We start from the raw sequence: 25500 nt of genomic DNA on the forward strand, positions 1-25500 counted from the left end.
AAATCATGCTGAAGTATATCATTAGGTTACTTGCGTGTGACAAGAATAAAGTCCTGCTTCCAATTAAAAAAAATCGAGTGTTGCGTTGTTGGAGGACCTATCCTTTGGATAAGACTTTAAACCAAGGTCCCATCTGCCTGTTCAGGTGGACATTAAAAATCCCATGGCATGATTTGAAAAGAGAAGGGAGCTTCTGCTGTCCTTACCAACAATCCCCCAAATAAAATTAGTCACCCACAAAATACACAGTCAATCCATTTTACAATTTATCCTGTGAAGCGCATTGAGATGTCTCATGATGTAATAAGGTGCTATATCAAATGGAAATTTATTATTAGTTTCCCCATATCGCTGCAGTTTACTCCTCTTTAAATATCTAGCTCCCTTTTGAAAGCTAAGGGGGCTTTACAGACATTGCCATCTGTCTTTAATTTGTAGCTGGTATAAATACTCTTGAAAAAAAAAAACAGGTCATTATACCCTGTTGTTTGCCTCCCATCAGTGATAGAACGTGGAAGGCACAATATTAAATGCACATTGTTGTCGTGTGTTTGCAATAGAATGTCCCATTTTCCCATTGTACGTGCTTCCTGTCAGTACCTTTTCCCATCAGAGAAGAAAATAATCCCCAGGAGGACCGTGGAAAATGATTCAGGAATCTAGCCGGGGGTGCGTGCTTTGACAGATTTAAAAGATGTTTGAGTTGAGTTTGAGCCATCTGGCTTAAAGTCAGAACAAGTGACATGAGTCTTATTGCATTCCATGGGATTCTGCTGATTTTTTTTATGAAAAAAGGTTTTAGACAAACAGTCCACTTGTTTCAATCCTTTACTCCCTCTTTACCGCGAATCACTTCACATCTTGTCACCAAAGAGTGAATGAAGAAAGAAGAATTAAAGGACCTTGACTCAGTGGGTAAATGGGCTCAATGTGATCAGACTTGGTGCCCTGGTTCAATCCTTGGTCTGTGTAGAATTAACTGATCTCAATGGAGGTGATGTACAATATAATAGGGAGTTCACAATATGTTTTTCCCCAACAAAATACACAATCGAACACTTTACAGTATATCCTGTGAAGCGCTTTGAAATGTGTCGATGATGTGATGAGGCACTATATCAAATGCAAGGATTACTATTAATATTTTCCCCATAGCGCTGTAGTTTACTCCTTCTTAGAAATCTAGTTCCCTTTTGAAAGCTAAGGGCGCTTTCGAAACAATACGATTGCTTTCAATACAAATTTACATTTAGACAATGAATTTTATATTGGGAGGAAGTCCCAAGGTGCTTAACAATCCTCAGTGCCATAGTTCCACCTTCCCAGTTAGAGAGAGTTGAATATTGAAGTTCCCACTTTATACTGTGATAAACTAGAACAGTGAATAAGCAGCAGATGATTTCCTTCAAAATAGATCCTAAAGGATTGGTTCCCACAACTTAACAACATCAGGATTCAGCAATAGAAAGGGCTATTAGTTCATTTGGGTCTATGTGCCACGGATCCAATTTAGTCTCATCTATATTCGAATCACCGGAGTAGGACAGAAAGATTATTCTTCAAACCTCTAGTCTTAGTTAAGGCTTGTTCATTTGAAACCTATTCCTTTATCCCTACACACTCAGTATCCGGTCTAATTCTCGGTATTCCTCAAAGAGATTCTTTAATAACTTTGAGTTGCAAATGGGACTGACTGTCTAGCGGTAACCAGAAGCTTATCATGGGAACAGCTCAGAAGTAGACTGTGGGGTTCAGTGTGTTTGTGTTGCATAGTCTTGGTTAAGAGTCCTGGTTAACAGACACAAACAATGATAAATGAGGCAAATGTAGGTATAAAGAAATAGCAGGAAGTCGGGTGGGACAGAGACAAGTCAATATAATTCCTGGAATTGTAAAAAAACACAGATAAAAGATTGTTTGTGGAAAATATGAACACGTATCAACATCGTTCTCACTGTTTACATTTCCTTCTCTGACCATCGATCACACTTGAAGATTTGATCAACGACCTAACAAGCCAATTCCTTGGCAATTCTCCATTTCCTGTAACAAATTCCTCGGCTGACATTACAAGAGTGGGTCACAGAGCAGAGAGATCCAACTGACTGATTAATTGCTTTATACAGTGTTTACTTCTTTTGGTCATTCACTCTTTGAGGACCTTGTGTCAATATCAGAAATTCAACAGCAGGAAGGAGTAGACTTTATCTCCCCTCTTGTGTCACACAGCAAAGTACACCTCACAACAACAACTTACATTTATCTAGTACCCCTCCCACAGGATAGTGTCCCGGAGCACACCTTGACGTCATCTGACCTGTTGCCTAATAACTAACCTTCCTCTCACCTCCAATCTCTCTCTCTCTCTCTCTCTCTCCCTCTCTTTACCTGTCTCAGCCTTTCTCACTATCCTGTGTGAAGGGCGTTCTACAAGTGCAAGTTGTTTGGATTGTTGTTTCTTGTCTGGCTCTACCTTGTTACTGCTGTTGTTGTTGCTCCCCTGCAGTTTGCTCTCTGCTTCCTTCAAAGCACCTTCAGATATCATCCGAGGAGCGGCAAAGAAGGGGCAGAGGGACTGAGGCAGGGAAAACTCAATGTGAAACAAGGAGCAATAGCTCTGAGGGTTAAATGATATTACCAATTGGAGATGGAGCCTCTGGTAAATCAGCTGAATGGAGATTGTAAAATAGCACAGCAGTGACATGAATCACTTGGTATCAGTCCAGCAAGCTTCAATTCCATTTGATGTAAAAAGAAACACATTTGAGCCCAAATGGTTTGCCTGACATACCCCATTATGTGCTGGACATAAGACGGGAACTTGAACTCTATCTTTCCACCTCCAGTCTTTTCCACGTCAGCACCTGCAATTCATTTAAAGAGAGACGTTTAGTGTGTTTTATTCAATGGTTAATCAGTGTTTGAGGCACTACCGGCACATCTCATAGATTTTGTGAGCTGGAAGGTTCAACAACAGTTAGAGACAGAGGAAACCTCCTTCAGTCCATCTTGTATTGAAGTGTATTGAATGGTTGTTTGATTGAAAGTCTCCACCACCCTTCAGAGCCCAACTGAACCACACCGAGTGAACACGAAGCTGCAGCTCTAACAGTGTACAAATGCCGTCCTGAACCATCGCTATAATCAATAGAAGATTGCTGCTCGCACGCACTTGAATTAAATTTCCCACAAGAAATAACACATGTGGACAGGGAAACACTCTCTCTCTCTCTGCTAATTGGTGACAGATCTTGTTGCTCTCTGACTGTCTTAGCTGAGCAGCGAGTGGTAATACCTGCACACCGTTGAAAACAAAACCCAGCAGTGCTTCCCAGCACCGTGGAACTGTGCAAATTCTGTCTGGTGGGAAATGCCAGCTATTGGAGTCCCACAGCGTAGTGGTTAGCACGATCATCTCGCAAGCGAGAGGACCCGGGTTTGATTCCTAGGATGGGGGGCGGCAAAACCTTAGCCAAGTTTCCTTGCTCCACACGCCTCTTTGTACCTAGTAGTAAGTAGGAACCCGCATGTTAGTCAATTGGCGGATCGCTTCCCGGGGTAATAATCCCTTCAAAATGTATTTGAATGTTTTTGTCACTCAATCCACGACTGTTTGTGGGACTGCAATTGGCTGCCACGATTCTCCCACAAAATACAGTCAATCCACTTCATAATACAGTATATTCTGTGAATCACTTTGAGACGCCTCAATGATGTGATAATTTTATAAGTATATACGATATGTATTTAATATATATACATACACTATATGTAGCTCAGTGGTTGGAGCACTCGCCTTGCAAGCGAGACACCCGGGTTCAATTCCAGGCAGAGCGAAACCGTGGGCAAATTTCCTTAAAGTGTAGTGACTGTGTGCTTTGTGGGAGAAACACGGCAGCCAATTGCGCACAGCAGTGTCCCACAAACAGTCGTGGATTGAGTGACCGCATTAGTATTATTATTTTAGAGGGATTATTACCCCCGGGAAAGCGAGCTACCAATCGACTAATAAACAGGTTCCTGCTCACTGCTAGGTAAACAGAGGCGTGTGCGTGAGGAGTAATGAAATCTGCCTAAGGTTTCGCCCTGCGCCTTTAAGAGATGCAATTGTAACAAACATAAAACTGTGTAAAATGCAACAACAGATGAAAGGCTCTGAAGGAGATTTAAAAGTGGGGACCCTCAAAAACAGCAGTAAAACCCAGCGCACAGCTGGGTCTGATACTTAAATCCTCCCAATGGGCTGTCGTGAATCAAGAAAATGTTTTACAGCAGGATTGGGCGCCTGTGGAGTGGTGTTAAAATTGCAATAAAATAAACTGGTGCAGTCTTTGTTAGGTCTTTGCTGTAATTCATTGGGGGGAATGGCACGCAGGCTGGCGTGTTAATGATTCTCCAGAAAGGCGAGAGGCGATGTATCTGGTTTAAGGAGCTGAGCGGTTTGTGTTTATTAAGCCAGACACAGAGCGGTTTCGTGCGGGAATTGGCTCACGAGGCTTTGACTCTCTTCCCTGCTCTGGATGGTCGTGGGTTTGAGATCCAAGTATATCGCAGTGCAGAGGAGCACTCCACTGTTGGAGGAGCTGTCCTTCTGATGACATATTAACTGAAGTCCTGCCTTCTTTAGGCGGGCAATAAGGATAGCCCCCGAAATCGGCCAAACAAAAGAATTGCCCTTTGTGAGACACTATAATAATAATAATAATTATTGCATCTGATATAACGTCATTAAGACCCTCCTCAAGACCCTCCGCTTTACAAATGCAATTGGCTGTTGTTGAGACATGTCAGCGCGCTTCACAGAATATTCTGTAAAATTAATTGTCTGTATATTTTGCGGCCGAATTGTTTCATTTGTCTACATAAAAATATTCAAAGTAACTGACGTGAAGCTCTCTGAGATGATTCGCTATTGTATCTGCTGCCGGGTTTCACCCACAAAAATACAGTCATTTCACTTTACAGTATATACCGTTGAAGCGCTTTGAGGCGTCTAGGAGACGTGATAAGGATGTATATCAAATGTATTTATTATTATCTTTACACTAAAGTTTCAATCCTTTTCCGAATTCTTGACAGCTGTCAATCTATTTGATTTACTCACCAGCTCTTTTAGCTTCCAGCAGGAAGGCATTGCCATAGTCCCAGAAAAACAATCCCTTCTCAGACAGTTTGTTGATAGCTTCCACTTGGCGTCTCAGACTGGGGGTGTGGGGGGAAAAAACATGTGCGTTATGTTCAGTGAGTGCCTAGGTTGATACTGCAGTACATTACTGGTGAGTGCTGTGTATTTTCAGAGATGCTGTCCTTCTGATGAATCAATGTTGAGTTGAATAAGTGTAGAGAGAGACGGAGAGAGAGGTTTTATTATTCTCTCTGAAGCATCACATTCAATATCAGGAAGGGCTTCCATGCCTTTGGTGCCCGGTCCGATCGATTATGGTATATAAGGAATTTAAGTTTCGAGGAAAGGTTTTAAGGAAATTGGGCTTTGAAAAAACACGAGACGTTCAACATGAGGCACACGAGATGTTGAGGTACCCAAACTGAGGAGTTCAGATCTATGGGTTCCAGTCCCACGTCGGGGCTCTGAACTCGTAATCTTGGGCGGACTGGCACTCTGGTGCAGTGCTGGGATTTGCTACATTGTTAGAGGTGCCAATCTTTAGATGAGATGTGAAACTGAGATCCCGTCTGTGATTATTCATTGGATGTTAATTCTCTGACACGGCTCTGAGTTACCTGCACCGAACCAGATAGAAAGGTTGGAGCTCAATAGGCCTGTGACATTGACCTTACCTCTCCTGTACTAGGCTGCGGAATCTCGCTGGGTCAGTGTGCATCATCTCATTGGCCTGCTCAAACGTAAGCTGAGCTGGATAGTAGCCTCCGTTGAATGGATTATGGCAGGATGTCTGATCAGAGCCCATGTCCACCAAAAGGTCTCCAGTGGTTTCATACTCATGCACCAACCTCTCCCTGTTAATGCCAAACAAATCTACATTAGAGAGTCTGATAAATTTCTCTCTCCGAACTCGAGTGGGGGAGTTTAAGCTAAAGCTATAACAGAGGCTAAGTAAGAGACCGCAATGACCTTCAGCCATGTGATGCAGGTCAACCCCTCAGCCACTGGACCCACAATAGAGGCTTCCCCTCCACACAGGCTGAGAAATTACTTTAACAGGAGATTTATCTCTCATCCATTTCCAAGCTTCACTAAACTTCAAGACAAACCCATGAAGCTCCCTTACCTGATTTCTCAGCCACTGAATTGAAGGTGAGGGTGTTGACTGGGGGAGCCCAGGAGCAGAGAAACATGAGGGGGGGCTTAAAGAATAACAAACCTTTATATTATGTGTAATGTGTATAATGTGTAAATCCTGCGCGGAGGAGGATCCATTGCCAGGCATCTCAGCTAATTCCTTGTGGAATTGAGTCATACGGACTAAGACTGCGCCGGGCTAGCTGGTCTGTGTTGGGTTGGGTCCCAACGTACTGGTCTGTGGTGGGTTAGCTGGTCTGTGTCAGGTTAGCTGGTCTGTGGTGGGAGGCAGAGGAGATGCTACAAATGGATTCAATGTGCCTGGGCTCAGGAGGAGAAAGGGCAGCCAGAGACCCATTTCTGACTCTCCAGCGAGCTCCACCACTGGGCCATGAGAAAACAGCAAACATTTCTGTGAACACGTTGGTTTCGACTGTATACTTCCCACTTACCAGAGGTCCACCACATTGCCATGGTAACCCAGGCTAAGCGTCATGTTCTTCTTTCTGGCCTCCCTGCAGTGCAACAAACAGGCAATGGAATGGTCAATCATAGCAGTGTAAAATGTCATCATTGTGTCTACTGAACTGCCGGGATTCTGAAAATGTCATAATGATAATAATCATCATTATTATCGTGATTATCCTCATATTTGATATGCGTCTATCACGTTGGAAGGATGTCTCAAAGAGCCTCACGGTGTAAAGTGTCAAAATTGGCTGCAGTGTTCATGTTGAGTTTATTTAATGAGCAACAATATAGATGAGGAATGTCCCTGGTCTTTGATCTCAGGTGAGACAGGCAGCACGACAATTGGCCTCCTAGGGGGAATAGGTGGCCAGGGTTCTTGCTCCTTACCGCTATCCAACATCTGCTGAAGGCGGATTGTGGGATGGGGCTCAGCTATGACTCCCCTATTAGCAGATACACTCAACCTCAAGGCTCACACATAAGGAATGACCACTTGGGATAGATGGCCAGGTTGATCAGAGACAATGGTAGCACACAGCAGGAAAGGGAAATGTCTTGTAGAAGGGAAGGGGAAGGGAAGGGAGTGGAGGGGTGAAAGTTGACAGACAAAAAGAATTCAAATAGGTCCCAGTGAGAAAGAACTACAGATTGAAGCAAAGTGAGTAAGGACAGAACCAAAGTGAAATACAAAGCGGAGAACACACAAGAGAGGAACAATAAAAATATAACCATTGCATTTAATGTAGAGCCTTATTGTGTCATGAAAACCACTCAAAGTGCTTCACAGGCCTTTAATGCTGTCAAGTGTAGTGACTGTGTCGTTTGTAGATGAACGAATAATGAGGAACAGAAGAGACTAAAAAGAGACCGAGACAGGAAAGAGATAAAGGGAGAACAAGAGGCCCTTAGTTTCTTTTCTGAGCTGGAATGAAACTGAGACAAAAGGCTTACATCTTCTATGGCTGGAAATAATTCATTCAAAAAGGAATTTATACGATTCCTTTCATATCTAACATGAAACGGCAGATGAGCAGAAAGCTGGGGTTTCACAAGCATTCCAACTGTCTGATCAGTTCCCTCTTCACATTCAACATTAAAACAGTTTTATATTCAACCCATCTTTACACATGTACATACAGTGCAGGGTTAATGTAAAGACGAGGTGGCACATTCAGATATGTTCACTCAAGTGCATTGGAACCACACACACATATCGTGCTACCCACCACCCGGACATCCTCAGCTAACTCAGCACAGACAGGGAACTCGGGACCCTCCTGGCTTGAACGGCTCAGTAAACTTGCTGAGCTACTGGTTTCTCTCATCTGAAGGTGAACTGAGCAATTTCGCCCTGAAGCAGACAGTCTAAATGCATTTCCCGAGAGAGGGATTGAGGAACAGGATGAGGCATACAGGTAGGTAAGGGACACATTGAGAGAGTGAGACGATATCGGTTTGTTTGACCCAATAACCTTATCCTGTTCTCCAGCGTACTTACGTTAAATTCCATTCATGTGAGACATACCTGATTTGAGCTATACACTGGTCCAGATTGTTGGTGATCTGCATCAGCCAGCCTTGTTGATGACGTTTTTTCAGGGGAATCTCATCAACCTGAAACCAAACAGGCCGAGATGCAAAGTTATCAAAGGTCGAAATAGCTCTGCGACTGTTTGTGGGACATTGCCTTGTTTTGTCACAAAGTACACAGACACTCCACTTTACAGTATATCCTGTGAAGTACTTCGAGATATCTCGGTGACGTGAAAGATGCCGGAACAAATGCAAAGGTTATTTTTATTCTAAAAAATAAATTGGTCAATCACTTACAATTGGTTTGCGGGACATTGCTGTGCGCAAATTGACAGCTGCATTCGCCTAATAATACACAATCGTTACACTTCCCAGTAAAATCCTGTGAAGCTCTTTGAGACGCCTTGACAACGTGATAAGGCGCTATATCAAAATCAAGGATTATTCATATTATATATAAATATATATGCATTTTTTTCCCATTCAATCAAATAGATTTATTGATCACTACCGTTCTCTTGAACTCACTCGCTAAGGATTTCCTCCAGTGATCTGTCATTAAAAGGGAAATCCATTCGACTGATGGTTACAGGCAACTTATGAACACGCAGAGCTATATCCCGACCTTGGAAACGATGGTGAAATATTACAGCCAGCAAGCTTCGCTTCTACCAGTAAAGGTTTAGTGTGTGCTGTGCAACCCGATAACTCTCCAAAGTAAGTTTAATCAAGTGTCCGCAATGCATTCATTGTAGACAACTGACTACCCTCTTAACAACAACAACTAGCGTTTGTATAGTGCCTTTTACGTGGTGTAGTGTCTCGTAGGGGAGCACTTAATGGTGGAGCAGTTTGATGATGAGCCGGGGAGAGGGGTGGAGGTGACCGTAGGCACGGTCAAAGAGGAAGGTTTTCAGGTGTGACCCGGGCAAGGAGGAAGCAAGGTGGACGGATCGAGACAGAGAGTTTTATAGTTTCGGGGAGTAGTTGCTTAACCGAAATAGGTCCAGCGTTTCACAAAGGAATGCTCTTTAATTACCAGGCGCAAAGAGTTAAGTATTTCGTTGCTGCATTTGAAACTAATGTAAACTCAGAGGGAGGGAGACCGGGCACTTGAAGGCAGACGTCCACTGGTTTTGGGGGAAAAGGTAACTGACACCATCTGGTATCAGCATGTGGACTTGTGGTCACTAAATTCCAACCACATGTTCCAATTTCTTTGCTTTGGGAGCACGTTCCAAGGCTGGAATGTAACAAGAGCGTCATTCTGATGAACTTTCCCCAAAGTATGTGTGAAAATCAATGGCGACGGAGAGGAAATATGCCTTATTACGTTCTTTCATAGTCGAACCTTACACATTTAACAGGGCTTGAGGGACCCGACAGAAGGTTTTTATCATTTTCTTTTAAATATTAATAAAACATCAAAGCGCCGACAGAACCAAATATTTTGGAAACCACTAATGTCACCTTAATGAGGAGTGAGTGGGGGATGGGGCGGAGGCAGGAGAGGAGGGTGGGGGAAGTGGCGGTATCTTCTGACAACATCTTCAAATGTTTAGGTCAGTCGCCGAGTTGTTGTTGCAATGAGATTGTCAATGTCTTCGCGAATCAGCAGAGCAAAGGAGCTAAGCTGCCTCCGTGATTTTGTTTGAGTGTGAGATAGAAAATCCACACCTGCAACTATGAGGACAAAGAAGATTTCTGCATAATAATAATAATACTTGCATTTGACATAGTGCCTTATCACATCTTCAAGACGCCTCAAAGCGCTTCACAAAATATATTGTAAAGCGAATTGAATCTAACCACTGAGCTACAGGAATCCACAAGATCTGCTCAGCTTAGACCTTCCCTATTCATATGGTTGAATTTTCCCCACTGTTCAGTAGCTTTACAGCCTGAGCCACCCAGGGAACAGGGAAGGATTTGGCTGCTGTCTGTAATAATGAACCATTTGCTCACCTCATCTCATCCCGCAATGAGATGGCACCACAGTGGTGCTATCTCAATGATAAAATTCCAGCCCGGATCAGCCACCAGTGATTAACATTCCAGAGGATGTTTCCAGGTGGCTGTAACGTTAGAGAATGTAACTAAAACAAATAAATAACGAGGAGTAAGCAGCTTTTGTTGGACGATAAATTAATAGAGTGCTTCTCTCTGGCAATCGGTAGCTCCTAGGGTCAAGTACTGTCACCCCCACCCCCCTCTGGGCTCCGCTATTTTCTAACGTCCAATTTGTTCGCAACAGAATTGAGCCACAGATGGTCTTGATTTCTCTTCTTTTTGGAGACGAGAAGGTGATCCGAAGATGTGGCCTTTGACCCTCGACAGCCAGGGCAACGCAAGACATTGCGGGCCGAATGTTCAAGAACGGCAGGCACCTCTGACAGGGGGCATTTGTGAATTAAAGGAGCCTCGCTCCACACTTTCCACTGAACTCCCCACTCGGGAGATGCGTACAGTAGCTTCTGTTGGAGCGTGCAAAACGGGGCAGAACATCCTCAACTGTTCGCGCGTGATGATTCTGTCAGTAAGTGAGTAAAGTAAGGAAGTGGTCAGTCCTGTGAGAAACAGCCCCAGCGTCAACCTCCGCTTGGTTGACCTCCGGGCTCTTCTCATATGGGTTCGGAGTAGAGCTGTTGGATTTGGTCCCATCTTACTCCCCCACTCAGCCCTTCCCCCTCACTCCCGCAGACAGCGATCAGCCATGGTTTAAAGGATCAGAACGAGAGGAGAGAAATACAATAGAATACAATCCCTGTTCGCAACACCCGCTCAAACAGCCTCACCTCAGCGATGACCCCCACACACCCGGCAATGGTGGCCGCCTTGGCCTGAGCTCCGCTCATTCCACCCAGTCCCGACGTGACAAAGACTTTGCCGCTGAGGTCATCCAGCCCCAGGTAGCGCCGGCCGGCATTCAGCACCGTCAGCTGCAAGAGAAGCGGAGGCCGGCGGAGGTCAGTCCACAAGGCAAACGGTACAGATCTCAAGGACGTGATGTCAGTGGTGCTTCCTGCGCATAATCGTGTAGTAAGTGATGTCAGTGACAACGTGTTGACCTGGAAGTTGGCCACGGTTCTGGGTTTTGCTTATAACACAGCAACTGGGCTACTGGGCACCAGAGAGTGCGTCATAAAGAGGTTCCTCTGTATTCATTTGTACTATTGGTTTGACAGATTAATCGACTGGTTTGATACCTGTATTCTGCCTGAGCAATGGACCAACAGACCTCACCTCTGAGGACCAGCCTGTTCAGGTGGACATTTGATAAGCGAGGGTAGCTTATCCTGGTATTATCCTGGCCAACAATCCCCCAAATTTATTTGCTCACTCACTTTACAGCTGCTTGTGGGATGTTACTGTGTGCACATTGGCTGTGGCGTTTGCCTACAAATACAGTCAGCACACTTCACAGTAAAAACTCCACTTCGAAACGTCTAGACCACTGATAAGGCAACTGATATCAACACAACATCCTTCAACTCTTTTCCGATGAATCGTCTCGAGGAACGAAATAATCTGCCCGATTTACTCCGGGTTTATTCTGTGACATTTTTGTGCCGATCCATCCCACAGAGTATCGCGAAGTTACATTTTATAAGATGTGTAAATTGTTTTCGGTTTCTGTTGTGTTCGGGGCAGAGCAATACGATCGAAATGGTATTTGAAGGGTTTTCTTTGCAATTGTAACCATAGCTGGAGTTCAGGGCCGTCCTGACAGGAAGATGGGAGAGCACACTTTGCCTTAAACTACCTTCACTTTGAGAGGAACTGACCGGAAATTGCCTGAACCAGACCTTGTTACATTTATAAGAAGACAGGCTAATGCAAGGGAATGGTGGGCACTTATACCGTGTGTATGATACACTCAGCGGCTGAGAGCAGGAGTTAACCCTGTAAACCACCACCTTAATTCCAGTCTTTTATAGAATGAGGGAACCCAGATGAAGGGGCCAAGTTCCAAACCACAAGACATCACCGCAAAGCGCTGGTTAAGGGATATCAAGCTTGCATGTTAGGAACTTGCAGATGGTAGGAGGAAGAGCAGCCTGAGGGAGGTGAGGTGAGCCTGAAGGAGGTGAGACTGGAGGAGAATATTTGGAAAACTGCGACAAAGAATATAAAATCATTGTAAAATCATTTAAAATTAAGATTATTATAATAAAACCAGCCTAGCTAATAGCACCCTCAGAACCCTGGATCAGAAGGTTGATACACTCCCCATGTCTGGATTTGAGCTTATAGTCCAGGCTGACAGTCCAATGCAAAAGTACTGCTTGTGTAGGCTTTGAGTGAGGTTTTATTTTGACGATGATGCTCCCACAAATAGCGTACTGACACTTGATATCTAGACCCAAGAGGAATGGATGCTTGGGCGAGCGATTGGATGGAAACTATCATCTGCGAAACTGTACCCCAGAGAAGAAAGACTTACTTCACAAGATCACAAGCTCGGTTTGGGCGAAGAAGGCTCTTCGTCCCATCTGATCTCATCCATTCAGAACACCCGCCCTCCCATCCTCCCATTACAGCTTCACTCTGCTTTTTATACAGCACTTTGGGACGTCCTCCTGACGTGAAAGGCATTCTATAAATGTAATTTTGTTGTTGTTGTTGTTGTATACTAGTCCAGTGTCCTGACCTCAACGACCTTTCCCAGTAATCTATTTCAGTCATTGATTCCTTCACTGTTAAGAAAAAATTATCGGTTGCTCTGCAATGAGCTCAAAACCGTGCAATGCAATGAGCTCAAAACCGTCTATTGTTTATCATCTCAACAGAGAACTGTGACTATCACTCGCTGGAGATGTTATTCACTGAGGATCAGAACTTAATGACATCAACCAACTAGGAGGAATGGAAACTATTCCGCTGCATGTGTTAGTCCCTCAGTTAAACCATGTCTACAATCAATCAGACCTGGCTTTTGGATCCCAGATCATAATAATCTAAATAGCGATTATATTTCACAGAGCGAAAGACAAAATCTCACTGCTTTACAGATGTAACTACAACTCAACTACATGTGTCTCCAATAAGAGACCCCATAAAATGAGGCAAACTACTGGAGTCAAATTCAGCCTGTTGACATTATGCTGTCAAATAAAGTAATATCTATCCTTACACCCCTGGGATGTGGGTTTAAATCCAGCCCAAGAAGATGAAATGAAAGTCTTCTTGTCTCCTTTCGCTGTTGGCTGAGGGTCCAATGTAATATGAGCTTGGTCTAGTTTTAACCCATCTGAACTGAGATGGCTGGTTTACTGATGAAACATGCTACATTTTATTATTATTAATCCAATAAACCTTACATAAAATGTAAAATGTAACATGAGTTATGCAAAGTATGAGTAATGTGCCTGAATAGAATATAAACTTTAGGGCCGATTATATGATTTATACAGATCAGACGTATGTGGGTTTTGCTGTATTACTGAGCAAGTCTACAATGATGGCAGATAAGGGAAATGCTCCACATTTGATCCACTGTTGGTGAGAGAGCAGAAATGTTTATGTCCGTCTAGACCAGGTGGTAAGCTGAGGACCGAGGATTCAAATGGAAAGTGTTTCATTCCCAACGACTTGAAGTGCAAAAAAAATCATGAGAAAAATGTATTGAAAAACTTGGTGGAACTGGGGGATGGAATTGAATGTCAAGCTATCAGGTTGAGGATGAGACTTCCCCACTACCATCCTTGTGATTTCTCTAACCGAGAATATCAATTTGTACTGTAAACTTGCTCTCGCAGAGAATTAACTGGGTCAAGACTGTCCCAAACTAGCTCCTTGCGGCCAGCAGAAAGGAATCTTTTATCTCCTCAGTCTGCATTGGATTGGAATTCACATCCTAGATCCTAGATAGGCTACTTTTACTAGGCTGAGATGCTGAACAGAAAGGAGAATGTAATTTATTAATGTAAAGTTCAAAAGTTAATTGACAGCCTCCAAAAGTCAAACAAGATCATGTGGAGCAGAAGTAGACCATCTTACCACAGTTCCGTGGACTATTCCTTGTGGCCCTATGTAGCAGTAGCTCCCAGCAGTCATCTGCCCATACCTGCAAGCGGGAGTGAGGTATCAGGTTACTTCAAACCATTACACCTTTAAACCTTCAGTAAGAAAAAGCAAGATCACAAAAGCATAATAATTGATAATCTTTGCATTTGACAAAGTGCCTTGTCACGTCTTCGAGATGTCTCAAAACGCTTCGCAGGATACACTGTAAAATGAATTGACTGTGTATTTTTATGGGTGAAAAAGGTTGGAATGAGAAAACGTCATTCAGCCCAACAAACACTTCATCACAGTCCAATCCAGCTACTTCTGCCTCTCACACTGACTTGACATCCTACGACAGACACTCTCTTGCAAGACCCCAAAGATAATGTGTGTCCATCGTCTATCTACAACCCATACCCCTGCACTCCACTTATCTCAGCTTCACAGAAAATGGTCCTAGTGTGTATCGAGTCAATGCCCATCCCTGCTATTAATATTCCTGCAATTCGCAACACCATCCCCCTGTATTTCATCAATTGTTACTGTAAATACACACAATAATCTTTAGCATGCGGCTGACCAAAGAATAACACACACACAAAGGCTCCGACCCGGAGGAATGACCAGTCAAATAATTCCTTTGTTCGAATCAAATGTGCAGCACGAACTGAGTAAAATTATTTTCCTTTTTTTTTGTGAACAAAAATCTGACGAGGGAGGCACTTTTTAACTAAACGGAAAACCATTTACAGAACTGTATCCCTTTAAGCACTCCCACCTTCTAAACACAAACCAGGTGCGTGCTCTCTCTTTGAACACTTTGTACAGTAAATTAAATTAAAGGCATGGCATGACAGGTCAGGGTTGGCTTTTTAAGCTCGCAGGTGTAGAGAGCTTTCAAATGAACGTGATGAATTGAAGTCATAAGACCCTGGCAATATACAATCCTTTCAATTCAGGTTCGTAAATTTGTGTCAAGACAGCTTCATTTGAAGAAATTCACACTATTTCAAAGGTCAGAGTATCCTAGAGTCAGAGTGAAACATCAGAGACCAGGAGGCACATTGCAGGTTAGATGGTCTGGGCTGGTCTCAGTCTGGCCGCAGAGGGGATATATATAATAATAATACTAATAATCCTTGCATTTGATATAGCGCCTTATCACGTCTCCGAGACGTCTCAAAGCGCTTCACAGGATATACTGTCGAGTGATGCTAAAATAGACCTCAGTATCCCTGAGCTAGGGAGGGCTGGATAACAGCCAAGCTTCTGGTTCCTGATCACAATTCAGGGAAACCAACAGAATACACACATTTGCATCTCGACTCAGGATAGAATCGGGTTTCACTGCCATTACCTCCTCCCTCTACTTTAAGGACATAGTTTCCTTCTGTCTTTCTTCTAGTGTAAGGTTTAGGACATCGAATGAGATGTATTAACCTTGGCTCATCTACTGGGTGTAAACAAGGATGCTGCCCATTCTCCAACACTGAAGGGCTGGTGTTGGATTGAGTATCTGTTGCTCAATGTTATTATTCCCACAACTAAGTTCCTTTCATTTGATTTGCTGTCATGTAGAACAAAGAGCTCTTACATTGTCACGCCCATTGCAAACATCTTCTCATATTCATCCCTGGAAGAGTAGTTTGGGACAACCTGGAAAGGCAGAAGCAGTAAAAAGACCATCAGTCAACTTCAACACAAGAGGCAAAACCTCACCCCATTCAGAGAATTGCTAGACAAACGAAGACCAAGGTCCATTCAGTTTGCTTTCCACCATCCTGGCAAGAGCACGGACATGTCTTATCCCAAACTATATAACTGGAAGCAGAGGAGAGAGAGGGGATTCCACCTGATGACTGCCCTGCAGGACAACTAAGGCTGGAAAGAGGCAGGGGCAGAAAAATAAGGTAAGCCATGAAGCAGTGATTAGGTGATGGCAAATCACTGGGTTTCAAAAGCCTGAAGACTGTAGGAGGAAGGGAAGAAGTACGAGGGAGTGGAGTCTCGTAGGGTAGTACTTAGTGCGCTCACGAGAGAGAGGACCCAGGTTCGATTCCCGGACAGGGCGAAACCTTGGGCAAATTTCCTCACTTCACACGCCTCTGTTGACCAAGCATTAAGTAGAAACCGGGTTGTAAGTCAATTGGCAATTGCACGGGTTGTATTTGCCTAAAGCCACCAGGTCTAGTGATGTAACTGGTGTTGAACACAAAAGGAGAAGACACAGAACTAGCTTCATCACTGAAATTGTGAATATATGTTAACCCACGCAGTCGAAAGGATACCTTTAATCAATGGTTAGAAATGTTTATGACGAATAGACACCATTTCGATTAATGGTTAAAAATGGCGATGCAGCTAAGAAAATGTCAAGATGATTTGTTATTGTAGCTGAAAGATTGTTGAAGAGGTTTGTCCATCACAAATTCATGTTTTAATTACGTGTTGCGTTAAAGCTGAAATCGCTGAAAATCTCTTCCCATCACAAATTCGTGTTTGTGTTAAAGGTGTTTTCAATACCAATTCACGTTTTATAACAATTTATGTTCTTCTATATCACAACAACAATTCTGCAGATTATATTTTATTATTCTTTTATGTGAGATGATTGCTTCACGGACGTGAGGAAGGCAAGATTATTTATTTGCATCCTGCCTGGGCAAAATCGATTCTAAAAGGTGTATGGCCGAACTATACTTTGTTCAGCCGAGGACATAGGATATCAAGTGCTGTCCACACAAGAGCCATCTTTCATGTGACGATATGAAGCGGTGAAGCAAATGTGTTTGTCTTCGGGAAATAAGATCCGTCAGAGTTAGACTATTCCATCGTTTCATCAACTTTCGGCAACTCCGGCACTTTCAGGAAAACTTCTTCTGCAGAAGTTCCAGAACGTCTGAAACCGTCTTAAAAGGTAACGGGAGGAAAAGCATAACAACGTATAACAATTGTCAAATAAAGTGCACAGCTCAGCTGTCCATCATTTAAAGATTCAACTTTAACATCGTAATCAACGAACCCGAGCAAGAGGCTTCTGGTCTGAAGCGAGAGACTTTTCATCTGATGCAAGACTTTTGCCCCCTGTTTGTGAATTTACCAACTGATGTTGATACGGACATCTGTCTGTGCTATTGATCCGTCTGTTCTATTTGTGATAATTGATGTTTCTTATTGAGTAAAGAATTTTCAAAGCCTGAGTTGCTGAGTGTCTTTGATTCCTCTGTTCTCGTGTCCTTAGTTAAAGGAAGGCTATAAAGAATAAGCTGGTGTTATTCTGCTCATTGCCTAGAACCCAACACCTGGTTCCTTGAACGCACAAACAAATGACAGCTGAGGCTCCTGCTCTTACCATGCCATTTGTGATGACAACCCTAGGGGCGTTGACGTGGCTCGGGAACAAGCCCTGTGGGTGTCCACTGCACATCACCAGTGTCTGCTCCACGGTCATCTCCGACAGGTACTGCATCACCAGCCAGAACTGACAACAGGACAACAATCACATTCAGGCCATGAGAATTCCACCACGAGGGTCAAATCTCCACACAAACACAGACAAAGCCCACGTACACTACCCAATGGACAGTCCAGCGCCTCGGGCCGTCCTCCCGACGTGAAGGGCTCAGCACAAACATAATTTTGTATTGTATTGCAGAGAGGCAGTGGCTTGTGACAACACATTAACCAGTATTTCTAATCACACTTCCACTCGCGTAAAAACGAACTTTTTATCACCATGAAGTGACGCACAGGATTTATTTTAAAGTGTAGTCACCGTGTGTATGTGGGCGATTGATAAACTGGTTTCCAAATTACGACTGTCATCTTCCCACCCACAATTCCCTTACCCTCCACCCTCTCTGGACTCCAGCCCAAATCTTGGATGCAAACCCTTGACTGTCCAACGCCTTGGGACGTCCTCCCAACATGAATGGCACTATATGAATGCTATTTGTTGTTGCTGCTGTTGGTGTTGTTGTCTACAAGCTGAGAAGAGGTGAAATTTTGCAGTGAGCTGTGTCAAGGTTACACCTGGAATCTAAGAGATAGTGCTGCCCATCATGTTCTTGTCCAATTCACTTGGCACATGGTCATGTCAGACTATGAACTGCAGGTTGGAGTCAGTCTATGTGTCATTCTCCGCACTCACCTTCCACTCGCGTAAAAACGTACCTGAGCCCAATTGCTGAACACCTGCCCATTGCCTCCGTAAGTCACGAGTTCCTGGGGAAACTGAAAGAGAAATCACACAGGTCTGTGTGGCTAATAATAATTTGCTCACTCAATCCACGACTATTCGTGGGACACTGCTGTGCGCAATTGGCTGCCGGGTTTCACCCCCACTTAACATACAGCCAATTCACTTTACATTATATCCTGTGAAGCTCTTTGAGACGTCTCGAAGACGTGATAAGGCGCTGTATCAAATGCATAGGTTATTATTAGCTGGCCACTGGCTAAAGCCACAGAGGAATGCGTTATCTACGGAGAATGTGTGAGTGGGAGGTTGTTGCTATGCATTAGGTGTATGGCTTTCATCCTTACCTGAGCTACCCGAGGGTCCAGGTTATTCATGATCATGTGCATGACTGCAGCGGTTTCTTTGGTCTTGCAAGGATACTGATTAATCGGGTATGCCCTGAAGTCAGCGGAAATAAAATTTGTTCAGGGATTATTGTACAATGACGAGCACTTCACAGGTAAAATCTTAAATGGGATTAGAAATCAGAAACCCTCAACAATAACTTAGGATGTGTTGAGGCAGTAGAACAAGAGGACACAGGTTTAGAGTTGCAAAGGGAATTTTAGGACAAACACCAAATGGCTTATCTTAATCAATTCGACCACAAAACATGCAGTCGATCCAATTTTAAGTATATTCTGTGAAGCGATTTGAGACGTCTCGAAGACGTGATAGGGTGCTACATCAAATGCGAGGATTATTATTATTATTTTTATAAATGACTGACACCATATGAAGCCAGGGAAGTGTCCTGCAAGATCGTTACAATTCCTAGGACACACACATCACACACCTTGCACTAAGGACCTATCCCCTCTTAAACAGGCCGCTGCCTTCAATGACGCCGGCAATGAGGTCTGAACGTTCCAGTTTCTTCAATCAACAGGACTGTCCCCCTTCACTGCGAGATCCAGCACTGCTGCCACAGCACAGCCACACGGAGCTAAGGCACTAACCTCATGCTGATCTGTGGACAGAACCTGTACATGTAGATGTGGCCGTATGATCTCAGCTCCTCAACAAACTCGGACGCAAGAGTGGCGTGAGCCTCTGGAGGGAAGTAACGCAAGGCATTTCTCAAAGCCACCTGTTTAAATTAAAACCATAGCGTTAACACAGGTCCAAATCAATAAGCTACGTTCCAAAAAAATCCACCGCCTCTCTCTCTCTCTCTCTCTCTCTCTCCCTGGCTATGTCTTTCTCCTGAATCTAATCATCCATTTTGGAGTGGGGAGGAAGTTTGAAATAAAAATGATTGTTCGTTGGGTGAAAAACAAAGCTAAAGTCTATTTGTTTGGTTGACTTCAAAATCAGATGTTGATGAATTCATCAGATGAATCAGGTTAGTCGTTGGTTTTTTAATTGCCTTTTCAACAACAACAACAAGAAGATTGCATTTATAGAACGCCTTTCACATCGGGAGGACATCCCAAGGCGCTGGACAGTTGGGTCGGGACCCGAGCAGGGGGGAAATGGTTAGGGTGAGGGGAGGGAAGGGAGGGAGCGAGGAGGGGTAGAGAGTCGAGAGGGGAGGTGAAGGCACGGTTGAAGAGAAAGGTCTTGAGACCGGCCTTTTCAGTGCCGCTTGTTTGAAGAAGCAACTTTGATCTCATCCTTCCCGAATCCTAACCCGACATTCCTCTCAACACAGCATCAAACTGTTTCCGAAATGAGTCCAGGGACCTAGCTTATACCACACTTCCTGGGAACATTTTACCTAGTGGTGAGCATATGTTTTGTCAAGAAATACCTCCTGGTCTCTGTCCTAAAATAGTTTTTCCTAATCCTGAACGTGTATCCTCTTGTCCAGCTTCCTTGGGTATCTCAAAATATTTGTTCTCCGTTTATTTTATGTCATTTAGCATCTTATATACATCTGTAAGATGCCCTGCGAGGTGCCCATTTTTAAGGGCAAGAACTTATGTAGTCGTTCCACTTCGCTGATCCCGCCAACACTGTAGTATTACTGATTATTTTAACATCATCGTACGTAACGAGTTGAAATAAACAAGTGCAAGAATTTTCCTGGTCTGGCCAGCAACCTACAGCAGCTGAATACGGAACATCGATCTATAGTGGAACAGATTTTCATTCTAAAATCATGTTCTTTTCTTTTTCAGGGTCCGGTTGGGAGTGCACGGATTCAGGCTCGATTCCTCTTACAGAGTAGATGAGTGCTATATAAATGCAAGTTGTTGTTGTTGTCAGCCTCAGAGTAGAAAATCTCTCTCTCTCTCTCTCTCTCTCTCTCTCTCTCTCTCAGCTGTCGGCTGTGTTTAGCCCCGAGAACCCAGTTCAGAGATTCAAATGAAACAAACAAGAAAATAAATACAACTATTTGCTCGACAGAAAAGCTAAAACACATTCACAGTTGGAGCTGAACACTCATTCGGAACGGCCGGTTGAAGGTCTCCCCACTGTCTGCGCTGGGCACGTCAGAAAGCCATTGCCACTGAACCTGAAAGCAATTTTAATCCAATATCTTTACATGAGTGATCAAAAAGAGAGGCAGACGCTCTCCTTGTCACACCCTGGAGGAGCTTGCGATTCAGTCCAATTTCAGCACGGTTTATATAACGTTATCTAAAAGTGCCCCTTTGTTAAAAGAAAGGGAGACACAGAGAGAGAGCGAGAGAGAGAGAGAGAGGGGGGGTGGAGAGAGAGAGAGAGAATCAGAATGTCCGTTCACTCTTTTCACCAACAAACCTGGAGACAAACAAACTGTGCCGTGGAGACACCAATAAATTGCGGTCTCTTTACGAGGGATGGGGTGGTCACTGCACTGCACTGCACTGTACCACCCGAGCTTTCAAGATTCGCTCTAAGTTTGGAGCAAGTGTCATTTGTCTTTGTCAAACACGTAGAATGTAAAAGTTCATCAGGCTCAGCAGCACAAATCAAAGTTCACGGAGACCTCTTTGTGCCTCTACGGCGGCTGATTTCAAGGTATCAAATACTGTGTACATGATAAATCCTCCCTGAAAGCAATGGAGCAAATCCTCCCCAGGCTCGAAGAGGTTTTGGTTTACATTTTCTCTCGACGTTTCAGGCCAAAGTCCACTTAGGCCAGAGGCCTCCAGGAATATCCCCTCCCCTCCCACTGCTGTGTCCACACCTCTCAGCCCACACTTAACGACCCAATGGCCAAAGGTGAAAGGACATTTAACAGCTTGACACGTATAAAGTTTGACACGTTTCTGTGCAGCCCATTGGTAATCGACGGGTGAAAGGTTGGAAGACATTAATGTAATAATAATAGTCTTACCACATCTTCCAGAGATCTCAAAGTGAGCCACAGGATCCACTGGAGAGTGTAGTGACTATTGGGCAGGCAAATTTGACTGTAATCCTCCTCATACTTGTTTTACTAACAATTACTTTGAAGAGAAAATGAGGAGGAGCGGGGGGCCATGATTGAAAAGTTATACAAGGCGTTATATGATGTGTTATATATAATAGCAATATAATGCTGAGAGAAAGAGATAAGTTGGATGTAAGTAAACAACTTGACCTAAAGCACAAATCCGGAGGATCCAATTTTAAAATTAATAATAATAATAATAATCCTTGCATTTGATATAGCGCCTCATTGCATTGTTGAGACGTCTCAAAGCGCTTCACAGAATATACCGTAAAGTGAATTGACTGTGTAATTGTGAGCGAAACTCGGCTAAGCCACCTATTTCCAGCAAGATTGCAGAATAGATTCCTCATGAAGTGGTGGAAATATGGAACAGACCTCAGTAGTTAAAGCTACATTGACTAATTCTTCTAAAAGCCGAGAAATGATTGATTGGGATTAAGACTTTATATGGATAAGTGCAGAGTGAGATGATCAAACACTCCACACAATACAATGGCTCTTGTGGTTATGAGGTGGCGGTGAAGAGGAGGTTGTCTGTGAAGGGAAGAGGAAGTCAGGGTTGAATAGTGGAGATGTGAGAATGGATGAATATTCTTTGAGGATCTGGGAGGATTTATGTAGAACTTTTCCCCTGGAGAAGACAGAGTGGGTGAGGTGGAGCCACAGTAAGTAAGGTAGGTTGTAACTGGCTTGAAGGCCGATGCTGGAGGCTTCAGTCAGAAGATATTGTGAAGAGTGAACGGTTAGGAATGCACCGAAAATCCACACCAGGCTATTCCCCTCCGAGCTCTGCCAAGATCGATTACTCCTGAAATTGATGTGCTTAATAATTGCCAATGAGACTGAAGCGAGTTAGCTCGAGCCTTGAGGTGGTTCCAATGCAGCTGAAATGGCAAGATTTCTGAGAAACCAATGGAGTGACATTGCCCTAAGTACACTTGTACATAAGAAAGACTCTCCCTCCCTTTCCTCTCCCCAAATTAGGGTAAGTGTGTAAGTGCTGAAGGGAACTCTGCAAAGGCTTATCAAAGTCACACCGTCAAGGGTATGTTTAACAACAACAGCAGCAACTTATACTTGTATAGCGCCCTTCACGTTGGAAAGACGCCCCAGTGGTGTGAATGTGGTGGACATTGTTTAATGCATCAGTGCTCTTCCTTTAACAAAGGGATAACTACTGTTGGGGGAAGTTTTCCAATGGCTCAGTGCCTGGAGCTGACGGACGGCGTCAGCTCTCCACACATTCAGCGCATTGCCTTGGGACGTCCTCCCGATGGGAAAGGCGCTATATAAATGCAATGTGTTGATGCCTGCTAGGAGCTGCCTTATTGCTGACCCGATGCACCAAATATACAGTTCAAGAGAGTATATGCTGTGAAATGCTTTGAGATGTATCGAAGATGTGGTAAGGAGCTATATCAAATGCAAGGTTTATTATTATTATTATTAATATTCTGCATTTGAGTTTGCAAACCTGGTCACCATCAACTTTTTATCAAGTGGGGCGGAGAGATAGATCTTACAGCACAGGCTGTGGTCAGGACGATTAATGGGAGAAATAAACCCTTAACCAAATAGCATCAGTTACATGTCTTGGGTAAACGTCTTGCCATATTGTCATAGCAACTGAGAATCCCAGATTTGGAGCAAAAGCAAAAAGATTTCCGTTCCAAACAGCCTCTTCCTCCTCAGTGAAGGCAATGACTGGTGCAAACCCCAGTTTACACGCTAACCCAGGTCTGGTTCCTAGTTTCTGCTGAGTTAGCTGACCTCGGTGGTTATCAATGTGCTCGGACTCCCCTCGATGGCCCTGAGCCAGGGAGGGGAAAAGAAATCCCGTTGCCGAGACCCTGGCTAGGAAGTGCGCGTGTATGCGACCATCGAATGAGGACAGGAATGGCTGGACCGTGGTGGTCCCTCCACACCACAACAACGACAACTTGCATTTATATAGCGCTCCTAACGTAAGGTAGCAATCCCAGAACCCTTGGTCATACCTCAGCGATATTCAATGCACCGTCAAGCCACACGCGCAATGAATAGGGTGAATGGTCTTGGAAAACAGCAAGACGAGAGGGCAGAGGAAACAACAACAACAACTTTCATTTAGAGCAGGCCCTTCATGTAGGATTACGGAGTGCTGGCTCTCATGACGGGTGGCAGGGAAGCCCTCAAGAGACTCTTTTTTTACTCAACCAAAAGGCACATTGAACTTTAAAGCAGAACAGCAACTGGATTATCGCAGAACAAGAACAATTTTCACAGGGTTTTTTTTTAGTTTGGCAGAATTCTCCCCCGCCCCCCCCCCGCCCCACCCACACATATAAATACTCGATTTAACGACAACAACTTGCACTTATATAGGGTCCTTCATGGAAGGCTGAGTCTCGCAGAGCTTTACATACCTTCTCCTCGTGCGGGCTGAGGTTTGGGGTCCTGATAGGTGCGTGGGGCACTCCTCTATCCCTCCCTCTGTTGGGGGGCAAAGGGTCCAGAGGGAGACCTGCACACAATGCTCTCAAGCTGCTCATCGCTCTTCAACACGAAAACAAGAGAGTAGGTGGGTAAGTAAGCTGGGGTGGGCGGTGAGGGGAAAATCGGTCACAAGGTCCAGCAAGGAGATACTCTGTCAAAACAGACTCGAGCGGGAACAAGCCAACAAGTGTCGATTGAAGTGGCACCCGACCCGCCTACCTCCTCGCCCCTCAACTCCAATTGGGCATCGGACGTGGGGGTCAATAAATGGTTAACACTTGCCCCATACTGGAGGTAAACATCGGCTTGTCTGCCATCGATCGGGCTGGCTTTACACGGTTAAACATTTGTAAGTTTCGCCATGTAGGAAAGGTCATCTCGGTGTGTTTTAAATGATGCCTCTGTCACTTTTTTATAAACTTTGCCCAAATAGAACATGAAAATACGCGCTCAGTTCCCACAGTGTTTGGTGCCCGGAGGCATTCAGTCCAGAGGCCCCCAAAGCCAGGCTAGACTGCGGTTTCTCCACCGTTTGTTAGGTCAGTCGGTCATTGCTATCTCCAGAATTGGTTGTTCTGTAGTGACGTGTTACACATCCAGAAAAATACAGTCAATCCACTTTATAGTACAGTATCTGAAGCGCTTTGAAACATCTCGATGACGTGTTAAGGCGCTATGTCTAGTGCAAGGATTATTATTATTATTATTATTATTATTAATGTTTATACTCTGGAGTTAAACCTATTCCACGTTCAGTACTAAGAAATGTTGTGGCCGGATAGCCAACTCCTGTTTCTATGCAGGGACTTACGTCGATTTCTGATCAACTGTTCCGAACTCACAGCAACTCTCCAAAATTAAATGCAACATTGATTTGCTAGACAATCTGGAACTAAGCGGCTGGTTTGATTCCAGTGAAAGGGTCAGGTCAATGAGCTCTGGGAATCTGCGGCCCAGGACTTCAGCACATCGCATTGGTCAGACTGAATATTAACTTTGTAAATAAACAAACAGCGAAAAAGACTCGTCCACGAGACCAGAGGAATTTGGCTTCCTCAAATTCATCTTCATAGAATTAAAAGTGGATTTATTTTTGACACAAATGTGGATTTACTTCCAAACACAATCCAATAAACACAGTAA

The 25500-nt window shown here is 44.0% G+C and overlaps 1 protein-coding gene across 2 annotated transcripts in view; it reads right to left on the minus strand.

Annotated features, from left to right (window-relative positions):
- uroc1 (urocanate hydratase 1) overlaps positions 1–24563 on the minus strand; it is a 32785-nt gene extending 8222 nt beyond the window's left edge. The window contains exons 1-13 of one of the 2 annotated variants that reach the window (XM_007890373.2): positions 24288–24546; positions 19475–19605; positions 18821–18914; positions 18449–18508; positions 17628–17756; positions 15870–15931; positions 14267–14333; positions 11062–11205; positions 8259–8347; positions 6715–6777; positions 5800–5979; positions 5105–5202; positions 2792–2864 (exon numbers count right to left, since the gene is read on the minus strand). In XM_007890373.2, the coding sequence (XP_007888564.1) occupies positions 2792–2864; positions 5105–5202; positions 5800–5979; positions 6715–6777; positions 8259–8347; positions 11062–11205; positions 14267–14333; positions 15870–15931; positions 17628–17756; positions 18449–18508; positions 18821–18914; positions 19475–19605; positions 24288–24413 (1316 nt within the window). In that variant the 5' untranslated portion in view covers positions 24414–24546. Of the gene's footprint in view, positions 1–2791; positions 2865–5104; positions 5203–5799; positions 5980–6714; positions 6778–8258; positions 8348–11061; positions 11206–14266; positions 14334–15869; positions 15932–17627; positions 17757–18448; positions 18509–18820; positions 18915–19474; positions 19606–24287 lie in introns of both variants that reach the window. The other variant, XM_042339577.1, reaches the window with a different exon arrangement.
- Positions 24564–25500: the final 937 nt, after the last annotated feature.

This window comes from Callorhinchus milii, unplaced genomic scaffold, assembly GCF_018977255.1.
Source record: "Callorhinchus milii isolate IMCB2004 unplaced genomic scaffold, IMCB_Cmil_1.0 Scaffold12, whole genome shotgun sequence".
In the NCBI taxonomy this organism is placed as follows: Eukaryota; Metazoa; Chordata; class Chondrichthyes; order Chimaeriformes; family Callorhinchidae; genus Callorhinchus; species Callorhinchus milii.